Genomic DNA, 23,570 nt, shown 5'->3' with positions numbered 1-23,570 from the left:
TTTATGATAACAGCACCTACTTTTATATTTTAGCTCTCCGATACCATGCAAAGTTATCCTCTTCATACCCACAACGTAGTTTTATTTCTCGTTTCTAGTTGGAGGCAAACGTTCGGTGCACGTAGAGTCGCATCAGTGGTAGATAGGGCTTGAGAGAATATTGATCTTACCTTTAGCTCCTTGTGGGTTCGACACTCCATACTTATCACTTCCACCTTTGGGAATTGCTACGATGATTCCCTGCACTTGGGGATTATCATTTATCCACACAGGGACATTTGAGATACTCCACGAAGGTTCAATCCAGAATGATTTAAAGATTATGGTTGTTGGCTTGACTATAGTGACAAGGTGCATAAGGCCTTTTATTTGTGTTGCTATCTTTTTAGACATAATAATGAGGGACAAGCTGGGAGTGATGCATTTGGAATTAACGGCTAGAACAAGAAAAGTAGGTTGGATACCCATGACGGTAAAGGTAATGTTAATAGCTTCCATAATGTAGCAGTAAAATGATGGCTTAGCTTTCCGAGGCCATGACGAATCAGAAGAGTCAAAAAACAAGGGTAACTTTGGAGAGTTGGTAAAGACTTTGGCAAATCAAAATGATGATATACAGAAGGTAGTTCTTGATAATGCTCCACAAAATTGCAAGTGGGTATGTGGAGATATTCAAAAGGAAATTGCCAACTATTTTGCCAAGGTAACATCATAATTAAATTTTATTTCCTACTATTTTTGTTGTCTTACAAGTTAAACTAATCTCTTATGATCCCCTTATTGTTTTGCACATCTAACTTTGAATTCTATTATTGAAGAAGTTGGAGGTGATGTGTTCAGTTTTTGATTGATGAGGCTGCTGATGTGTCTGACAAAGAGCAAATGGAAATTGTTTTGAGATATCGTAGCAAGTGTGGATTTATCATTGAACGGTTAGTTGGAGTTGTACATGTGCAAGAAACATCGGCAATGTGTCTTCAGGCCACACTTAAAAAATTATTCATTTATATTGGTTTAAGCATAAGACAAGTGAGAGGACAATGTTATGACGGGGCTAGTAATATGTGTGGCAAGTTCAATGGCTTGAAAGCAAAGATTTTGCAAGAGAATAAGTCGGTCTATTATGTGAATTGTTTTGCTCACCAACTCCAGTCGGTTATTGTACCAATAGCAAAGAAGCATAAAGATATTGCAGATTTTTTTCTACATGATCTCCATTTTATTTAATGTGGTTGGAGCTTCTTGCGAAAGAAAGGACATGATTAGAGAGAAACATCAAGAGGATGTAATAAAAAGCCATAGGTAGTGGGCAGATTAGCACTGGCAGAGGGTTAAATCAAGATCAAACTCTTCATAGAACTGGTGACACATGTTGGGGCTCACACTACAGAACTCTCTCAAGTCCAGTGAAGTTATTCCCTTCAGTCATGTATGTTCTGAAATATGTGGAGAAATAAGGCAAAAATGAAAAGAAAAGTCAGGCACGTGGTCTTTTAGCATATTTCGAGACCTTTGATTTTGTGTTTTATTTGCACATGATGATGCATATATTAGGAAATGCGAATACTTTGTCACATTCTTTACAAAAAAAGGATCAAGACATCCTTAATGCCATGTCATGTGTGAAGTCAACAAGGAAATGAGCTACAAGAACTAAGGGAGAATGGATGGGGCTCATTGATACAGAAGGCATATTCATTTTTTGAAGAACATCACATTGAGAACGCGAATATGCAGGAGCAATATATCAATCAACACAAACCAAGACAAACCAAGACAAAAACTAATAAGAAAAACCTCCAGCATTACCAAGTAGAGTGTCTTGATTCTGTTATTGACTGGCAACTTGAAGAGTTTGATGACCGTTTCAATGAGGTAAATTCTGCCTTACTTCGTCACATCGCTTCTTTCAACCCAAAAGATGGATTTGTCCCTTTTAACTTGGATAGCTTAGTGAAGCTAGCTGAGTTTTATCCAGATGATTTTGATTCAAAAAAATGGATGATCATGGTCCTGAACTGCGCACTTACATTGATAATGTGCAAGCAGATGAAAGGCTTTCTATTTGGACGGGATTGCTGATCTTGCAAAGTTATTGGTGCAGAATAATAAACATGTTACTCTTCCTTTGGTATATCTTCTAAAGCTAGTATTGATATTACCAGTTGCCACAACATCCGTGAAAAGATGCATTTTGGCTATGAATGTTGTCAAGAAAAAGTTGCGCAACAAAATTGGTGATCAATTCATGAGTGATTGTCTAATTTGCTATGTGGAGAACGAGATGTTTTCTCCCATTAGTAATGATGTTGTGTTTGATCTTTTTAAGGCGATGAAAAATCAAAAAGGGACGCTCTGAAATGTGAGTGACTTTACATGATGTCACTTTTATTTTAAACTTGCCAAACTAACCTGTTATTTTCTTCAATGTTTCAGAAAGATGAGAAGTTGGATCTGAAATATGAAGTTTATCTGGTACGACTTTATTTATAATGTGTAAACGAGTGATTTTATAATTGCAGTCGATCGGTGTGTTATGCACTCTTCAATTTTAAAGTAACAAATATGTGTGATAAGTGATATCATATTCATATTCATTGTGCTTTATTTGACTGATATAATCTCGTTCTGATATGTCACAAAGCAGGACTTAGTTCATATGGAATTTTCACAACTAGTTAGTGAATAAACCCATTGGCGAAAATTATGGCTCCGCCCCTGATTGCAAGCGGATTTTCTGCCAACAAAGCGTAACAATTCAGACATCCGCACGAAGCTTGGTGCCAAACAGCTGGTTTTGTCAATGTGATGCTTCCATGGGTCTGGGGAAGTCCTTTCATTGTCCTGGTAGAAGAAGCCGAGAAGGAGGGACGGGGTGAAGCCGTGGTCACGATGCCGCCTCCTAAGGCGATCAAGGAAGATCGGATCCTTGATGAGATTGCGCCATAACTTGCTGGACGAAGCGAGGCAGGCAAGGGAGGTTGGATCGGATACGTGTGTTGGGATCTTGTACATGATGTCCATAGGAAGATGCCGTGCACCATCATCATGTTGGGTAACGTTGCACGGAAAACAAAAAATTTCTACGCACACGCAAGATCTATCCATGGAGATGCATAACTACAAGAGGGGGAGATAATCTACATACCCTTGTAGATCGCTAAGCGCAAGCCTTTATCAACGCGGTTGATGTACTCGTATTCTTCGCGATCCGATCATGATCCAACCGATCTAGTGCCGAACGGACGGCACCTTCGAGTTTAGCACACGTGCGGCTCGATGACGTCTCCTCCTTCTTGATCCAGCAAGCGGGAGAGGAGAAGTAGATGGGATCACAACCAACACGACGGCGTGGTGGTGATGGTGGTGGTGGAGCACCGACGGTGCTTCGCTAAGTGTCGCCGGGATGAGGCGGTGGAACTACGGAGTAACGGGAGAGAGAGGGGCGCCAAGGGCTTGGTGTGTGTTCTTGGGGCACCCCTCCCCTCTATATATATAGGTGGAGGGGCGTGGGAAACAGCCCCTCCAAGCCCTAGGGCGCAGCTAATGGGGGGAGGACTTGGACTCCAAGTCCAATCCTATTCCTACTAGGACTCCTTCCTTTTTTGCCTTCCCTAGCCACATGGGCTTTTGAGGACATGGTGCGCCTAGCCCAATAAGGCCAAGGCACCTCCCAACAGCCCATGCTAGCCCTTGGGTCATGGTGGGCCCACTTGTGGACTTCCGGACCCCTCCGGAATCCTCCGGAACCTTCTGGAAGCTTCCCGGTACAATACCGAAAAAACTGCACCTTTTTTAGAACCCAAAATGTGACTTTCCATATATAAATATTTACCTCTCAGCCATTCCGAGACTCCTCGTGACGTCCGGGATCTCATCCGGGACTCCGAACAACATTTGGTTACCACTCATCAAATATCCCAATACTACTCTAGCGTGAACGAATATTAAGCGTGCGGCCCTGCGGGTTCAAGAATTATGTAGTCATGACCGAGACACCTCACTGGTCAATAACCAATAGCGGGACCTAGATGCCCATATTGATTCCTACATACTCCACGAGATCTTTTATCGGTTGAACCTTTATGACAACATACGTAGTTCCCTTTGTCTGTCGGTATGTTACTTGCCCGAGATTCGATCGTCGGTATCTCTATTACCTAGTTCAATCTTGTTACCGGCAAGTCTCTTTACTCGTTCCGTAATATATCATCTTGTAACTAACTCCTTAGTCACTTTGCTTGCAAGCTTCTTGTGATGCTGTATTACTGAGAGGGCCCAGAGATACCTCTCCGTTACACGGAGTGACAAATTTCAATCTCGATTCACTCCAACTCAACAGACACCTTCGGAGATACCTGTAGAGCATCTTTATGATCACCCAGTTACGTTGTGACGTTTGATAGCACACAAGGTATTCCTCTGGTATCCGGGAGTTGCATGATCTCATGGTCGAAGGAACATGTATTTGACATTAAGAAAGCAGTAGCAATAAACTGAACGATCATATGCTAAGCTAACGAATGGGTCTTGTCCATCAGATCATTCTCCTAATGATGTGATCCCGTTATCAAATGACAACTCATGTCTATGGTTAGGAAACCTTAACCATCTTTGATCAACGAACTAGTCTAGTAGAAGCTCACTAGGGACACGGTATTTGTTTATGTATCCACACATGTATTTAAGTTTCCGGTCAATACAATTCTAGCATGAATAATAAAAACTTTTATCATGATTAAGGAAATATAGTAATAACCATTTTATTATTGCCTCTCGGGCATATTTCCATCACATCATCCTCCATTGGTCCTTCCTTGAAAAAAGCAAGGCACCACGTGTGTTTACCTCATGATTTAAACAATTGGCCCAAGGGAATTATTAATTTTTTTTCCTTAAGATGACTTAATAGACGGATCTGACTAAAATATCAAAACAATGCATTTGGAAGAACCCCCACAAGAAGACTGCAACTCCAATTTAAACCATTATCCAACATAGTAGTAAGGCAGAGTTGAAAATATTGAACAGAGATATGGTTATTTTGGTAGAACTGCAATAAAATATGTGACGGGTACTACACTGCCTCGTTTTCTTTTATGTTTTTTCTTCACGTTTCTATTTTGCTTGTTTATTCCATTTTTAATTTTGTTTACACTTTCAAATACTCTACACATATATATTACAAAAAAGACTTTACATAATATTTACAAAAATGTTAATCATGTATTTGAAAAATGGTGAATGCATATACAAAAAATGTTGAATGAGTATTTCAAAAATGTTGAACAAGTATTTGAAAAAAATGTTAATCATGTATATAAAAATGTTGAACAAGTATTTGAAAAATATTGAACAATATTTACAAAATAACGGGTCAGCCCAGTGCTAGTAATAAAATAGGAGAAAAAGGAAGGAAAGGAGGGCTCGTAGGGATTCGATCCCAGGTAGCCTCAGAAAAAGGAAGGAAAGGAGGGCTCGTAGGGATTCGATCCCAGGTAGCCTCACACTAGCCCGGGCTACCTGGGATTGAATCCCTATGAGCCCTCCTTTCCTTCCTTTTTCTCCTATTTTATTACTAGCACTGGACCGGCCGTTATTGTATCTTCTTTACGTGAGAGATTCCTTCCATCATCTCGCATAAAGCGAGAAATGAGCCCGTTTGACGCTCGGTAGCGTCAAATGGAGCAGCTTTCGTGCAGGGTTTGCTAAAGGTCGCGCAAGCGGGCCGACCGTTCGCAGGCAACGAATGTAAAAACTTCATGAAAAAAAGCAGCAGTGCGGACTCAAACTCCCGGCCTCCTGCTACAAATCAACGGTTGTTGGCCACTCGAGCTTGCAAGCTTAAGCACAGTGGTAACATTGAAGTACCCAGCCACAGTAGCATATCCAGTTTTTTTTTGCAATTTTCTTGGAAAATGCAATGATGTTTGAAAATGTCAATTTTTTTGAATATTCAAAAAAACCTTTAAAACACGAACAAATTTTGAAAAGATAAACAAAAATAGAAAAAATGAACATTTTTTCATATACGTTGAACAATTTTTAAATATACATTGAACATGTAATATACTCTAGACAATTTCTAAATACACATTAGACATTTTTTTATATACACTGAACAATTTTTAAATATACATTGAACATGTAATATACTCTAGACAATTTCTAAATACACATTAGACATTTTTTATATACACTGAACAATTTTTAAATAAACGTTGAACATTTTAGTGATATATGCTGAACAGTTTTTGAATGCATATGCACAGTTTTGCAATACACGTTGAACTTTTTGTATAACACACAAATATTGTCAACAAATATTGAAAATTAGAACAGGAAATATTTGAACGTTTAGTACGAATATTTTTTTTAAAAATAAAAAAGAGAAACGATGCCGCCTATGTGGGCCGGCCCAATGGGAGCGCCTTCAGCGAAGGCATGACGTTTTGATGCCCATGAGCGTGAAAGAGGATCCACCGCAGAAATAGCCGCCGCGCTGGGGAGGAGCTCTCCTCCTACGCTCTGTACAGATTCCTACGGGGACTGCGATGAGCTTTGCTACACCTACGTAAAACTACTTAAGAAAGTTATGTAAGAGCTGATTTGGCCTAATTTCGTTGAAGGAGAAAAAAGGCCCAAGGCCACACCATAAAAATCAGGGGGGAGATGATTAGTTTTTTTTAGTGATAAACCAATCTTTATTACTCAGCTGCCAGGTTTACAGGGATAATGAGGGGATCATGAGGAACCCCGAGCACACATGGCGACTAGACTCCAAAGAACTAGAAAACTTAGCTAAGTTGTGAGCATCCCAATTCATATAGCTCGACCCACAAAAACAAAAACACACCTATTAAACTCTCTTGCCCTAGCAATGATCTCTTCGACGATTACAGAATATCTTCCTTCAGGGGGGAGATGATTAGTTGATAAGGAAAGAAATGTAAGTTCAAGTAACAGGCTACGTAGGTGAAAGAACATGTGCTGCCCCATGTCTGGTTTTGGTAATTGACGACAATCTCTATGGACTAATGGTTGCCTTGAGTTATATTTGAAGGTTTTGTCCATAGGCTTTTCTTGGAGTACATGTGTTGGTTTTAAGGAGAGTTTGTGTTGACCAAGGTGCTATTAAGGAATTATCCAAAGATTGGTCATGTGAGAGTTGAGCTTATTGCAAGCATGTCTTGAAGAAGAAGATTGTGTGATCATTCATGTTTACCTTCAAGACATCATCCAAATGAAGAGAGTTGGAAAGATTCTAGGTTGATCAAGACTAAGTCAAGAGTGAATCAAGTTGATCAACTCACAAAGCGTAGAAGATGTACCGAGAGGGATCAAGTGATCCCATGGTATGGTAAGCATTGTCCATTGTGCTTTGTGTACTAACCCATGGTCTATGTGAGAGTTCTATGTGGGGTTAGGTACGTGTTCATGGGCTTGCGTCAAGAGGAAGATATCACTCAACCCATGGAGAGGATGACATCAAGTGGTGATCGTCATCAAGATTGCCGTGTGCAAGTTCAAGTGGAGCATCACGAAGAGATCAAGTGCTTGAAGCTTGTCATCCATTGTGGTGACAATGGACTTTTGAAGATGTGCCGAAGAGTGGCTCACCCATAGTGGACTATGGGGGAGTAATCATCTAGTCTTCATCGAGCCAACGCAATCAAGAAAGGTGGTCCAACTTGAGGGAGTCAAGATTGTCATCATCTAGCTCAAGTGGACCATGTGCAAGGCAAAGGTTTTCCCTTGATAGGTTTTCTATTTTACCGGTCTCATGGTGGTAGTTGGGAGACCGGGTTATAGGATCGATAGCCGTACTATCAAGGGGGGCTCTCAAGTGAGTAGCTTGATCGTATCGTTCGTCGAGAGCTCAAACCATTGCATCCTTGCATCATGTTTCTTGGTACTTGTTTGGTTCTCTTTGTGAGTCTTAGAGCTTATGGTCATCTTGATGACAAGCTTGAGTTCATCGAAAACGGAGTTTGCATGCGTCTTCTATGATGTTTTCGATGTTGGAGGTTTTACCGGTCTTATCCGAGGAAGGGTTCTCACCATTTTCTTTTGGGCCTTTTCTCATTTGCTTCTTATTGGTATTTCTATCAAGATTGTTTTAGCCCTTGTCGCTAGCTTTCCAACAAACTTGGTTTCGTCGAATTCGGAGTCCGTTTGCAGAAGTTGTGTCAGTTTTGGTGTTCTGAAAAGGCTGCAGCGGTACTACCGCGGACAGGAGCGGATGTAATTTTTTACCGCTCTTGGGAGCGGTACTACCGCTTGGAGCAGTACTACCACGGCTACTTCCGTGGCTACTTCCGCTCGGGACCAAAAACTCGTCACAAGTCCTGCGGTGGTAGGCACGGATGTAATTTTTTAGTACCGCTCGCAAGCAGTAGTACAGCTACCCTTAGCAGTAGTACCGCTACCCCTAGCGGTAGTACCGTGAGGTCAAGCGGTACTACCGCTCCGACGGTTCTTCTGGCTTTTTTGCCTCCTCGCTGTTGTGTTTCAAAGGGCTACTACCGCCCTAGCGGTAGTACCGCTCCTTGGAGCGGTAGTACCGCTCGGTGCGGGCTGTGACCATAACAGTTGGATTTTTCCCACCTATAAAAGGGGGGTCTTCTTCCCCAATGAACCTTATCCTTTGAGCTCGTGTTCTTCCCCCATTATTGACCTTCTTCGAGCTTGCTAACTCTCAATCCCTCCATGGATTCTTGCTAGTTTTTGAGGGAAAAGAGAGAGGAGATCTAGATCCACATTTCCACCAATCACTTTCTCCTCTATGTGAGGGGAACCCCTTGGATCTAGATCTTGGAGTTCTTGGTGTTCTCCTTCTTGTTCTTCCTCTCATTTTCCTCCCTAGCATTAGTTGCTTCGGTGGGATTTGAGAGAGAAGGACTTAGGCACTCTGTGTGCCCTTGCCATTGCATTTGGTGCATCGGTTTGAGTTCTCCACGGCGATACGTGGAAGTTACAAGTTGAGAAGCTTATTACTCTTGGGTGCTTGGTACCCTTGAGCTTGTTCCTCTTGGGTGCTTGGGCGCCCTAGACGGTTGGTGGTGTTCGGAGCTCAATCATTGTGGTGTAAAGCTCCGGGTAAGCGTCGGGGTCTCCAATTAGGTTGTGGAGATCGCCCCAAGCAATTTGACGGGTTTCGGTGACCGCCCCCAAGGGTTGCCAAAGTGTACGGGTTCGGTGACCGCCCCCAAGCGTTGCCATTTGTACGGGTTGGGTGACTGCCCTCAAGGGTCCCTTAGTGGAATCACGGCATCTTGCATTGTGCAAGGGCGTGAGGAGATTACGGTGGCCCTAGTGGCTTTTTGGGGAGCATTGTGCCTCCACACCGTTTCAAACGGAGATTAGCATCCGCAAGGGTGTGAACTTCGGGATACATCGTCGTCTCCGCGTGCCTTGGTTATCTCTTACCCGAGCCCTTTACTTATGCATTTTACTTTGTGATAGCCATATTGTTTCTTGTCATATATCTTGCTATCACCTAAGTAGTTTTTCTTGCTTAGCATAAGTTGTTGGTGCACATAGGTGAGCCTATATGTTGTAGGTTTTGTGCTTGACAAATTAACCGCTAGGTTTATTCCGCATTTGTTCAAGGCTCAACTGTAATTATTTTAAAGCGCCTATTCAAACCCCCCCCCCTCTAGGCGACATCCACGATCTTTCAGTAGGTGTACCATTTTTGGGCTGCGACCATTCATGGGCTCGTGATTTAATTTTCTGCCTCGGCTGTGTGGGGGACTCGTTGGGTTACGTCTTTCCTCGAAACAAATGCTCGTCTGGCTTTTTAACAAGCGCACAAAATACTCGAAAACCCTATTTGCCGCTCTGCGGCAAACAGTCGGCGTTCCGCACAGCTTATCGACCGAGCCCACACCAGGGGGCCGGCCTGTAAAGCGATCCAACCCTACCGGTTTTGGGAACCTTCTATGAATGTTCCTAGCCAGTTTTTTTTTCAGTTTTGGGAATCTTCTAGAAGGTTCCTGAATTATTTTTATTTTTATATTTCTTTTTTCTTTTTTCTACTTTTTAAGTTTTTTCTCTTTCTTTTTTATGTCTTTTTTTCTTTCTTCTTGCTCTTTCCTTTTTCAATTTTTTTTCTATTTTCAACGAATGTTTCAGAAATTTTCAGTTGGTTGCGAGATCTTATGGGTTTCACATTTAGCCTACCCCAACTTGTTTGGGACTAAAGGCTTGTTGTTGTTGTTTCAGAAATTTTCAGTTTTTTTTTCAGAAAATTTCCCTATCTTCAAATTTTTGTTCAAAAATTTCACAAAAGTTTAGAATTTCAAAATTTGTTTGCTTATTTTCAAAAAATGTTCAAAGTTTCAAAAAATGTCCGTCTTTTTCAATTACCTTCACAAACTAATAAATGCTTGGTTTAGAAATTGTTCGCATTTTCAAAATTAGTTCAAAAATTCAAAAATATTCACGTTTCAAAATGTGTTCGCGTTTTAAAATTTGTTCACGAATTAGAAAATGCTCAGGAATTTCTAAAAAAAATCACAAATTTTAAAAATGTTCCCTTTTTTAACTTTCTTCGCAAATTCAGATAACTTTCACGTTTTTCAATTTTGTTCACACATTCAAAAAAATTGGGAATTTTAGAAAATGTTCCTGTTTTCCAAATTTGTACAGACATTCAATAAATGTTCAGTTTGAAATTTGTTCACAAATTAAGATATGTTTGGGAATTTCAGAAAAAGTTCTAGTTCCGAAATTTGTTTAGGACTTCAGAAAATATTCCTATTTTTAAAATGTTTCTGTTTGCAAAAATTTCTTTTTACAAAGTTGAAAAGTTTTTGTTTCATAAAACACTCAGGGTTTTTCAAAAACTATTGCGTTCGAAGATCTAAAAATATGTCGGATCTGGGTTGGATGTTGCTTCTTAAAGGTTTTTGCTGCTCTATGTTCACAATTACCAAAAAAGTTCTGAATTGTGAAATTTGTTCATGTTTTCAAAAAAATGTTTGTTGTTTCAAAATTCTGTTCATGTTTACAAAAAATGTTCGCAATTTCAAGAATTTTTCGTGTTTTCTAGAAAGTTTAGCGTTTCAATTTGTTTGTTGTACTAATTTTTTTCAGAATCTGTAAATTTGTTTGTGTTTTGAATAAGAATGGTGTTCGTTTTTTCAAAAATTCTTCACACTTTCAAAAAAATGTTCAGAATTTCAAAATTTATTTATGTTTCTAAGAAAGTTGAGAGTTTCAAAAAAAGCGCGTTCCCTAAAAATGTTCGTAATTTCTAAAAAAAATCACGTTTTCAAAGAAGCTCGGAGTTTCAGATTTTGTTCGTGTTTTAATTGCTTGGAATTTATTTATTTTTCTCATTTTTTGGTATATCTTCATAATTCCAAAAAGTTGTTCCAAGTTTTCAAATATTGTGTGTTCTTTCAAACCATTTTTCGCATTTTGAAAAGAAATTGGAATTTAATAAATTGTTTGTGTTTTTTAAAATATTGAGTGATGGTTATGACGCTGCTGCAGTTTGTTCTTTAGACTTGGTGCTACTGAATTTCACATCTGTGTGTACAGTTTGGCTGGCTAGCACGGTACTGACCACAACAGAAGATCTGTGGATCGAATTCCAGGTTGCGCATTCTTTCTTGTTCTGATTTTTTGCGCCGAACAATCGCGAAGAGGTTTACTCCAATGGGCCGGCCCAGTTGCGCGCGGTCTGTGCGTAGAGGCGTCTGTTTGCCGCATAATGCGGTAAATAGGAGCACCCCAAAATACTGTCTCAGCAGGCTGTGGACCGTTTTTCTAAAAAAAAACAGGCTTTGGACCGGGCCGTACACGTCGTATGCCTCTTGTATAACGGCGTCACGACTGAGGCTTCTTGCTTAGTGATCGCCGTCCGGCCCCATTTCTGTCGTCCTCTCCCCGTACACAGACGCCACACAGGCGCGAACGCGGCGGCGCCCACGGCGACGGCGACCAGGTACCTCTCTTCCTAGGTATCTATCCACTGCGAAGTTGCCTTGTACGTAGTATTACTGAAACAATCTGGGGGCAGATGGATTATACGTCGTGATTGATGGCTGCTCTTAGTTCTCCCCCCACCCCCATAAACCGTCTGCTCCCGAGCCAGCGAAATTGATTGGCAGTTCCTCCCCAATCCCCACTTATCCCGTGTCTGTGGGGTTGTTGCCTAGTGTTTTATTTCGATCGCAGTAGGGTAACGAGATGCTGGATCAGCTATTCAGCTGGGGATATTGGGTGAAGACCTAACCCTAACGGCAACGGCGATGAACAGTGGCGTGCTGTGCTATTACTGGCCGCATAGGCTCACGAATCATCGGTCACTGGTAGGAGGCACGTGTATAGATCTGTATGATCGGTACACAGATCCCGAGTAAATTTCGTGGTATATATATTTGCAACAGCTGTGAACTCGTATGATAAATTGCATAATAAGATGCAAATCACTTGCACAAATCGAACTGAGCTTCCAACACGCAAGCCTATTTTGTGAATTTTGGTGCACCATAAAAGCTGCAGTTTTATTTACATACTATGTTGTTTCATGAGCTCCATTAATCCATAGTTCCATTTGAGTCCTCTGGTTGTGTACTGTACATACATATGGGCTATTTTGTGAAACTAAATTTATTTAGAGTTGACAGATACTCTTGTATTAGCTTGAGACAAAGTTTATGGTGGACTGAAATAAAAATATTTCACTTCTATTGAGCAGAATAAAACTTTAGCTAACATTGGTTACAATTGAGTAATGATGTTAGCGTATAATAAATAAGACAAACTGCAAAGTGCTAGCTCTTGCAGAATTGCCGTACATACATGTGATGAGGTGACATCAGTTTCTGAACTTTCTTGACATCGGCAGCAATCAGGATTTTTTTTTTTATTGACAAGCCCAGTCAGGCATGTGCACCGGAAACGGGAGCAAATCCGGTTGATCTTAGCCGTCTGATTATGTCCGTGTTTGTTTGATGGTTGGCAGTGATATGCATGGGAGGAGAAATAAACCGTGGTTTTTGAGCCAACGGTTGTTTGGGCAGTAAGCAAATGGTAGGGTAGCAAATCCAGATTCAAAACTGGTACACTATAATTATCACTAGTCATATGTTATAGGTATACAGTTCCATGTGTTTGTCAGTTTGTGGTTCCAGCAGAATAATCGTTGCTTGTTAATGTTTCCAAGTTTGGCTCACGACCATGTTGGTGTCCTTCCATACAAACTGTTTTCTAGTAAAAGAATGTCTTGCTATGTAATGTAATTTAATGCCAGTTCAATCAGTTTGATATTTTAATCAGAAATTAGCCCTAACGCTGCTGATGAATGTGGAATGGATTTTTACCGTGTAGCTTCATGAATCGCGTGTCGCATCTCTTATATCGCGGTTCTATGGAAATAACCATAGCTTTGTCGAATATTCCAAGTCTGCCTTACTATTATTCTGGATGATGATTTAAATTGGAATGTGCAGTTTTCCTTAGGGGGTTCTTCCAAATACTTTTTTTTGGATATTTCGATCAGATCTTTCTATTAAGTCATCCTAAGAAAGTCTATGATAAATTCCCTTGGGACAATCAGTTAACTCATGGGATAAACACACGTGGCTTGCTTTTCTTTACAGGGAAAGACCAATGGAGATTGGAGACTGTAAAAAAAAAGAGACCAATGGAGGACGACTACTCAGCACCACATCTTCCAATGGACATCATGTACAAGATCCCGGCACACATCTCTGATCCAGCCTCCCTTGCCCGCCTGGCATCGTCCTGCAAGTTCTGGCGCAATCTCATCAAGGACCCGACTTTCCTTGATCGCCTAAGGAGGCGGCATGGCGACCACGGCTTCACCCCGTCCCTCCTTCTTGGCTTCTTCTACCAGGACAAGAAAAAGTCTTCCCCGGAGCTCTGGAAGCATCATATTGACAAAACCCGCTGTTTGGCACCAAGCTTTGTGCGGAAGTCAGAATTGTCACGATTTGTTGGCAGCAAATCCGCTCGCAGTGTTATCAAGCCATTATCCCTTGGGACCTTCATTCCAGGTCTTGGTGCAAGCCTCAACTTCTATAAGCCCATTGCATCCCAGGACAGCTTCCTGGTCCTCCACCGCCAATCGAAAGACGCCAATGGTCAGGCCACGAGGGATGTGCTATGTGTTTGCAATCCTCTCACTGGTGAAACCTTTAAGATTCCTACCCTCGAATATATGCCTCCTCACCATTATGCCTTGTTAGTCACCAATGATGTCGACATTTATGGACATGTGTCCCAGTCCTTCCAGCTGACTGCCATTTGGATAAGAAGATTAAAGCATTTCATCTCCGTGTGCTACAGCTCAAAGACTGGAACATGGATGGAATCTCCAGTAGTTCCTGAGCTAAGGCGTAGCCTTTGTTTGGTGCCATCCTCAGCAGCTGCTTATGATGGTGTCATCAGCTGGCTCTGTGATAGCTGGAAACAATTGTCGCTCACTCATGTTGCCACACTACACACTGGCAATATGGAGCTTTCATACCTGGAGCTCCCACCAGAAGCAAAGCGCAACAAGGATCCAGTGTTGGGGAGTTCAGCGGACGGGGGGCTTCTGTTGCTCTTCATGCAAGGCCTTCGGGTGTCACTCTGGAAACACAACAGTGAGGGCAGTGACACCAGCAGCTGGGTGCTATCTGAAAGGATTGACATGAGAAGTTCCTTGCCGCAGCGGGTGGTCACGTTAGGGATCAGGGGGAAGGTCAGCTTGGAGATGTTCCGGGGCAAGAGTGGTGCGGTGGTGCTCTGGGTTGATGGAGATGGCTTCTTTCTATTCAGCCTCAGTGATAGGTCGATGAGGAAGATTGACTGTGCGAGTGTGACCAAGAAGTACTTCCTCTGCCCATATGAGATTGATTGGCTGACCTGCCTCGCAATCACAAACCTCGTCGTCGATGGCTCGTTGTCGCTGGACGTAGAAAGGAAAAAGGCTCAAGACAGGTGGAGGACATTAATGGGAAGGAATTTGACGGCGAACGGAGCATCTTAATGGCTAGGAACAACGTCAATCCGGTTAGTTTCTGGTAGAACAACCATGAGTTCTATTTATGGTTGGAAGTGTTTTATTTTGTATGATCATCATATCACAATAATGAGTAGTGACTATCAGTTTGTTACTTCAGTCTAACGACATTTCCTGTCAAACCTTTGGCATGTCCTGTTGAAATCCAAGGTTATCTTTCCTAAGCTGTTTTTTAGGGAAGCTGTGTTTATTTATTTTTATCAACTATAAGTTGTGTTTGACCCATGCGTTTGTCTTTGCATCTGAGCTGGTAGGCCATTTTTGCTGAAGGGATGTGCAAGTGACGCCAGGGTAGCATGGTTGTCAGATTCCCCCCCACAGTTTTTCCATGTATAATAGGACGCTGCAATTCATTTACCTGTACCATGCCAAAACAAATATTCGTTACAAGCTTCAGCCCATTGTTTTTCTTCAAAAGTTTCAGGGTTAGTGTTGGGTTAGTCAGAGAAGCATGTACAGTCAACAGGCCAGCTTTGTTTCACATCAACTGAATTTTCCCTGGACCTTCTGATCTTCTGAGTGCTTGCAGGTTTAGTGAGAATGAACTGATCTCTGTGATACGCCTTGTCCCCAAAAGGCACATAGGACATCATCAAAAGTCAAATTATATTAGAATAAAAAAAATTAGTTCCGTCGCCGGGACTTGAACCCGGGTCTCTCGGGTGAGAGCCGAGTATCCTAACCACCTAGACTACGACGGATTGTGCTATGAGTTCTAAATTTAATTTTGTTTATTCTTGTTACATTCTGACGGGCTAATGCACATTCAGTGTCGACTCGAGCAAGCAAGAACATGTGCTATACCCGTTACTTTAACTGACCGATTAACGTGGTGTGAGAAAAAAGAAGACCAAATTGACACGATCAGAAGAACAAGATGTAGAGCTGGGCACCTTAGTCTTGATGTTGCTCAACACTGCACCAATGGGAGGTCCTCAACTTTTGAGACTTGAAATTTGATTGCATTTTTTGTTGATAGCTTACCAAGCTGATCACTTGGTAGAATTAGGATAGGAATTACTATCTCCGTCCTTGTTCACTAGTCGCCTCGTATTTGTAGTCATATTTTGACCATGATTTTAATAACTAATAAAATATAAGTTATACGTAGCAAAAATAATATCACTAGAAACTATATTTAAATACGAATCCAACAATCTAATTTTTTGTGACAGACATTAACATTTCGCTAGTCAAATATATGATCAAAATTTGACCTAAAATACGATGGGAGACTAATAAACCTGTATGGAGATAGTATGCAATCAAACGGTCCCACCAAAGTCTTCGTCAGAGGCAACACTAAGAGCACAACAAGTACCCTCAACAACATGGACACCGCATGCGGTGGACAGGGAAAATTTCGAGATGTTGCATCTGGTTCTAAGCCAGCCAATGCCATATTTTACCACATTTTTTTGTTAAGTTTGTCTAAGCTTATGTCAATAAAATGGAAACTACAAGTTGAGCCTCAGTGTGGCAAAGAATATCTTGCTTAAGATGAGACTTGAACCAAACACTCCCTAAGTTGGTCAAACCTATCTAACTATAGGTGCGGCAACCTAAGGCAACTTAGTCACAAGCCAAAAAACCTCGTAGTTTTCTGGACGTCGACAATGTGGACTGATTGCCCACCTGGTGACTGCCCATGCCACTCACCTTCTACCTTGACTTTGCTGCCTCTGCCAAAGCCTCTATGCTCATCACCCTCTCCGCACGCACATCGGCGACCTCCTCCTTGGCCACCTAATTTTCTTATTTAATCTCTGATATCAAAGGGAAGTTTATTGGCTTTGCTTCCATCGCTTCCACCTCTCTCATCGAGATATGCCCCTTCCCACCGATTTTATTTTAAACCATGTGATAACCCCCTTTATTTATTTTTCTGAAACTGACCCACACCTCCTTATTTTTGTGAACAAACCTTTGCAAAGCAATCAGCACAAATCAAATAAATCGCCAATAGCAAGAAATTCTTGCAAGCAAACAATAAAATCAACTCACATAGTTGTACGTACACAATCTCAATCGCATCAATCCAATCAAAATTGTCCTATGTTGAACCACTAGAATAAAGTTGCCACCTTTGCATCGCAAGGGTATTTAGCTAGAAAATTTTAAATGTATTGGAAATCACAAGCCAATCAACCTCGTACTGTTTCGGACATCAAAGATGTGGACCAATCACCCAACTGGTGACTGCCCATGCCGCTCGACTTGGACCTCGACTCGCCGCCTTTGCTAAAGCCTCTACCGCTCTACGCTCGCCACCCTCTCTGCACTACGCATCAGGGACCTCCTCCTTGGCCACCGGATTTTATTATTTAATAAAATTTAAATGTATTGTTAAAATAAACGGTTTAACATGGAGATATTTTGTCTATGAAAAATAAAATGTTATGTACCTAGAAATAAATCTTCATATATTAAAAGTATATATCATATTTTTTAACCTTGTACGAAAAATTCATATTTAAAAAAAATCATGCATTTGAAAATAGTTCTTCATGTGTGTTAGAATATATGTTTCTTCAGATGATTTGCATGCTCTTTTTGGTGTTTTCTTCTGGTGGCGGTGATTTGCTACGCAGATCATGGCCATCGGGGTCTTCTGGTCTACATTGACGACTTCATGGCTGCTGCTTCTACAAGCTTCCGGGTTTAAACAAGTTCGCTCCATCGAGAGAAGGTCACCAACGGATGCATGGGTATTAATAATTCGACACTCCTAAGAATTTGGATGTGTTTTTTTCTGTAAGGGTGTATGGAAAGACATGTGATACTAAATAAATGGCCTTAGGCCTTTTCCACACACAAAAATTGCAAGTGGTTACGTATTTTCCCCATACACAAAACAAAACAAGCAGAAAAAAACAAAAACACAAGAGAGAAACTAAAAGGCATCAGCAAAAATGTGAAAATGAATCGGAAGATGGTCCTGATCTTATTGGGCCCGGCCACCCACTTTGGAGTTGGGACAAAGGCATAGCTCTCGTTATTTGTCGATGCGAGCGGCAAATAGGATTCTCAGGGAAAATTGGGTGATGCATATCTGATGCTCAACCCGTCAAAATGTCAACAAAATGCGTGGAGTGCGCCGTGCGCCCGTTCTGGACACCCCATTTGGGTTTCGGTTTATTTCTTTGATTCTTGTATTCCTTGCATTTTTTTTTGAGGGAAAAAGAGAGCTTTATATATTACTTTTACCCGGATTACAATCTTTGAAGATTACATCAGTTATACTGCATGGCACACTGCCCATCATAAAAAAACTGCCATTAGATCTAGCATAAGCAGCAAGATTATGAGCAGCCACGTTGCTCTCTCTTCCAATCTTTGTCACTCTCCAGGATGGGTAATTCCTCAATAACACCAAAGAATCGTTATAAGTAGCTCACCATCTTGGCCTGATCACAGACTTTGCATTGAGGGCCTCCACAACAGCCGCACAGTCTGTCTCGAATATCGTCGGACCAAAAAATATTTTTTCCAAAGTTTGCTTGCCTAAGAGCATCGCCTACCCTTCAGCCTCTTCGGCATCACTGCACTCAGGGAGGATCCAGCCCGCACTAAACAAGACCTCGCCGTCGCTGTTTCTTGCAATGACTCCAGCCGCTGCCAAACTCGAAGTAGCAATGAAAGATGCATCAGAATTTACCTTCATAACGCCAACAGGTGCCCTGGTCCAATTGAAAGCATGGGCACTAAGTTCATATTTCGCTCTCGGAGTTGCAGCCACAGGACTTTTGCCCTTCAAGTCATGAGCAGAACTAATGTCTCCGTTAAGGCAGTACCAATAATTAGACAAGAAGACGACAGATTCGGCAATGGAAGCAGTACCTTTATGATGCACTATATCATCACGTAAGTACCAGGCTCTCCATAACAACAACAAGATTCTCTCTTTGGAGGTGTTATCACATTGGTTGAGTAACATCAGCAACCAATCGGGTCCGGAACGAGCAAATCATTCTTCTTTTGGCAAAGGCCAGACTTTCCTCATAGCTTCCCTGAACGCTCTAGCTTTAGTACAGCGAACAGTAGCATGGTATGCATCCTCAGGCTCCCTACCATAAATATTGCAAATACTATCATGTTCCAAAGTCCGCTTTAATTTGTTTTCTTTTGTTGGTAAGGAATCAGTAGCAGTTCTCCAAGCAAAAATTCTGATCTTGTGGGGAATGTGTGCTTTCCATATGAGGTTTCATAGAGACACTCTTCCATTGCCGTGACTATGTGATGATTCTTCCCAGCCTGTACCATTTTTCAGGTTCAGCCCCAACTTGTACGCACTTCTCACCGTGAAATTACCATCCTTTTCATGATTCCACGCTAGCACATCGCCAACAGGACTTGATGGTATCCTAATTTTACAAATCTCTAGAGCATCAAATTCATAGAACAAACTATGAATCAAAGGCCTATTCCACTCATTTGTGTTTGGAATAATCAATTGGTTGACCCAACGAATTCTGCTTCTGTTCTTAAGGGACATGATCGACATCCCTTCTTGGCGAGGGATCCAATTATGTCTAAGAATCTGGATGCTTTTTCCATTTCCCACTCTCCATATCATGCCCTTCTTTAATAACTCAAGCCCATGTTCAATCCCTCGCCAAACCGGAGATGCATCCGAGGGGAAGACCGTATCCATGATATTACCTTTTGGATAATATTTTGACTTCAAAACTCTAGCACACATACTGTCCGGCCTTTGAACAAGTCTCCATGCTTGCTTCGCCAACAAAGCTTGGTTGAAAATTCTCATGTCACGGAACCCCAATCCGCCTTGCGATTTAGTACGGGTCATTCTATCCCATGACATCCAATGCACTTTCCGCTTATTTTGCTCATCGCCCCACCAAAAATCTCTAATGAGTTTTTCATACTGATCACAGAAACCAGCCCCCATCTTGAAAATGCTCATAGTGTAAGTGGGAATAGCCTGAGCCACTGATTTTACAAGGTTGTCTTTCGCACCATGAGACATGAACCTCTCAGCCCAGTTTGTAAGCCTTTTAGTGAAACGAGCTGAAATGGGTTGAAAATGTTCACCTTTCATGCGGCCTTCAGGGGTTGGAAGGCCCAAATATTTCTCCTCAAAAGTAGAAGTTGTAATATCCAAGGTACTAGAAATAGCCTTCCTGACCAGTTCTGGACACGCCTGACTAAACAAAATAGAGCATTTTCCGGGGCTAAGACATTGACCAGTACCTTGCTGGAATAAAGATAGAGCATCTTTCACACTTCGAGCTTGAGCTTCCGAAGCCTTGAAGAAGAGCAAACTGTCGTCTGCGAACAACAAATGCGAGATCCCTGGGCTTCCCCTGGCCACTTTAATTGGGGTAATGTGTCCAACTTCACACTGCTTTTCCAGGGCCATGGAGAGACCCTCAGCCACAAAGAGGAACAAGTAAGGGCTTAGTGGGTCACCCTGCCTCAAGCCCCTCGTGGGGTAAAAGAACTCCAGAATTTCCCCGTTCATCCTCACCGCATATCTCACTGAGCGAACACAAGTCATAACCCATGATATCCATTTTTGGCAGAAGCCAAACTTGGACAAGGCACCTTCCAGAAACTTCCAATCGACGCGATCATAAGCCTTGGTCAGGTCTAACTTATAAGCGCAGTGAGTGTTTTGGGAGATTTTGCTATGTTGGATCTTATAGAAGCACTCGAAAGCGATGCTGGCATTGTCAGTTATCATCCTTCCCGGGATAAACGCGCTTTGACTTTCAGACACAAGCTCATCAAGGAAAGGCCGCAATCGGTTGACGAGGCACTTAGATATCACCTTGTAAATGACATTGCAAAGACTTATTGGACGAAAATCTTTAAGGCCCTCCAGCGCGTTACCCTTAGGTATGAGAACGATGACCGTGTCATTTATGCCCTCAGGCATAACTCCATTCACAAAGAACTCCTTTACTGCAGCAACTACATCATCCCGCATAAAAGACCAATTTCTCTGATAAAAACGAGCCGGAAAACCATCAACACCCGGTGCTTTTAAAGGCCCAATTTGGAATAATGCATCACTAATTTCTTTCTCAGTAAACTCACTGCATAGCTGATCATTCATCTCAGGTGTCACTTTGGCCGAAAAGAGGTTGAGCAATGCCTCTGGATTTAGATTGTTATCCGCCTTGTAAAGCTCTTTGAAAAATTCAGTGGCCATACTAGCCAATTCATTAGCACCTTCAACCCATTTACCTTCAGTATTGCGCAGTTTACTTATCTTGTTTTTCTTTTGCCGCCAAGTGGCCTTTTGCTGGAAGTATTTCGTATTTTGTTCGCCCTCTCGAAGCCATTTAACTCTAGATCGTTGACGCCATAGGATTTCCTCTCTGTACAAATATTCATCCAGCTCTAGAGACTTCCTACGAATTAGCTCGTCTCTCTGAACCGAAGGAGCTCTGTCCCATAAGTTGGCGAGTTGTTTCCGAAGGTACTGCACATGAAAAGTAACAGACCTAAAAAATTTACTGCTCCAGTATTGAAGTCCATGCTTCACATTAGCCAAATTCTGGGCAATCCCCTGCAGGCCCGAACTGGGCACATTATTCTTCTTCCAAGCTTCCTCAATTTCAACAGAAAGTGTTTCATTTCTCTCCCACATGGCCTCATACCTGAATAATCTTTGGATTTTTCTCCTTTCTGGTACACCTTCATAGTCCAGTAATAAGGGGAAGTGATCAGACCTCGAGGAAATAATATGCGTGAGCTGAGCCTTTTTGAATCTATCACTCCAACAAGGAGAGGCTACAGCTCTATCAATTCTGGCTTTAACATTCTTCCGCCCCCCCCCCCCCGTTTATTGTCATAAGTCCAGGGTTTTCCTTTGTATCCAATATCATGAAGATTGCAAAAGTACAACATATCCCTGAACCCAGCCATTTGCCCTTCCGATCTTCGAGAGCAAGAAAAATGTTCAGCTTGCCACATGGTTTCATTAAAATCGCCAATCATCATCCAAGGTTCACTCGCATTTGGTCGAATCCGCTTGAGAAGCGACCACATGTGGTGTCGGTCTTGTGCACGTGGCTCTCCATAGACAAAAGTTCCCCGCCACTTTGGGCCATTGGGGTCATTAGACACAAGCACATCAAATAACGTGGACCATACGACAAAATCTTAATATTTATTGAATCATCCCAGTACAAAGCAATGCCGGCTCCTTTGCCTTTACCATCATGGGTAAGACAATGCTTCAGCCCTAGTCTCCATTTTATTGCCTTTACCTTGTCCTCACATTGCCTTGTTTCAGATAAGAAGACGATCCGGGGGCGGTAGGTCTGCACGAGGCACACCAACTCTTGAACTGTCCGAGACTGCCCCAGGCCCCGGCAGTTCCAGCTGAGGATACTCATTTCTCCTGACGGGCGTCGTCAATCGCGCCCGTCAGTTTACCGATAGCCCCAGGATCGGTTGCTTCCTTGCCACCCTTCAACCCTAAGTCCTGCCCTACCACATGGTGTTTCTCTCCACTACAGAGCTTTTTCTGGTTTACATTTTGTTCTGAGATGTTACTCTCCTCCTCTAACTGTTTTTCTACTGCAGAGCAATGTTGCCTCTTTCCAAGTGCCGATTTTACAATGGAGCTGGCTCTGCCATCTACATCAGAAACAAGCATGGGGGAGCGACCAAGTCCCTTGCGACCCAGCTTGGCCACACCCAGACCCAATCTTCCCTTCCCCGGTCCAGAACCGGGGGGAGTGTTTGAGCCGATTGCAAACACCATGGACCCTTCTGGGAGATCCATGGTGTTGTTGACAACAGGTTGCTGGATATCCTCGTAGCTCTGCGTCTTGTTTAGTTCGCCCGTGACGTACACCCCCGCCGTGGCCACCATATCGACGCCCGTAGGATCAGACGCCGACGCAGGAATACCCACCGTAGCCCCCGCCTTGTGCTCATTGGTCTCCTCCTCCTTGTACTCATCGGCCTTGGGTTTGTTGCACACAGCAGGGGCCAAGGCATTGGTGTTGTTGGCCCTCTTCAGGCTTCCAGAGTTAGCAGATATCATCGCGTTCACTGGCCTGTTATTTGATTCATCAGTGTTCTGTATCTCCCTGAGATTTGCTTCAGCCTCAGAGTCAACCAGAGTGCTTGTAACTTGAGACTTCTGGTTTTTATCAGTTTCCATCTCATCGCCCACCGAGAGGCGAGCAACTTCGTCCCGCATCTGTTCCACCGCTGACATAACCATGGCATGGCTGGCTGGATTAGGAGCACGCCATAGGGGAGTTGACGACCGGGATCCAGTAGCTTGCCCCATTTTTTCAGGTAGAAACCAAGCTCGGGGATCATCGAAATGTACTGGGAACACACCAAGCTCCTTACTGTACCTTAGCTTCTTTTCTGCATTTGGGAAGTCACACCTCACTTCCATATGTCCTATGAATCCACAGAATAAACAGAAATTTGGCAATCTCTCATACCGCAGATAAACTGTCACCTCTTCATCTGTGATCTCATCGGCAAGCGTGATCTCCTTCTGTAGAGCAGAGTACAAGGGCAGCTGCAC

The 23,570-nt window shown here is 42.4% G+C and overlaps 1 protein-coding gene and 1 non-coding gene across 2 annotated transcripts; one reads left to right on the top strand and one right to left on the bottom strand.

Moving 5' to 3' along the window:
- Window positions 1-11,869: 11,869 nt before the first annotated feature.
- Window positions 11,870-15,204, top strand: LOC123125970 (uncharacterized). Its single transcript, XM_044546401.1, has 2 exons — window positions 11,870-11,956; window positions 13,617-15,204. Exon 2 carries the CDS (start codon window positions 13,661-13,663, stop codon window positions 15,008-15,010), a length of 1,350 nt encoding a protein of 449 aa, XP_044402336.1. The 5' UTR covers window positions 11,870-11,956; window positions 13,617-13,660; the 3' UTR covers window positions 15,011-15,204.
- Window positions 15,205-15,671: 467 nt separating this feature from the next.
- On the bottom strand, window positions 15,672-15,744 carry TRNAE-CUC (transfer RNA glutamic acid (anticodon CUC)). Its single transcript has one exon. It is a non-coding gene; the product is annotated as a tRNA-Glu (tRNA).
- Between the last annotated feature and the right edge of the window lie 7,826 nt (window positions 15,745-23,570).

This window comes from Triticum aestivum, chromosome 5D (assembly GCF_018294505.1).
Source record: "Triticum aestivum cultivar Chinese Spring chromosome 5D, IWGSC CS RefSeq v2.1, whole genome shotgun sequence".
Classification (NCBI taxonomy): domain Eukaryota; kingdom Viridiplantae; phylum Streptophyta; class Magnoliopsida; order Poales; family Poaceae; genus Triticum; species Triticum aestivum.
The sequence above is the reverse complement of the archived record's forward strand: the minus strand, read 5'-3'. Positions and strand labels throughout refer to the sequence as shown.

Excerpts from the sequence above, each read along its gene's own strand:
- LOC123125970 (XM_044546401.1), top strand. The coding sequence starts at position 13,661 with ATGGAGGACGACTACTCAGCACCACATCTTCCAATGGACATCATGTAC.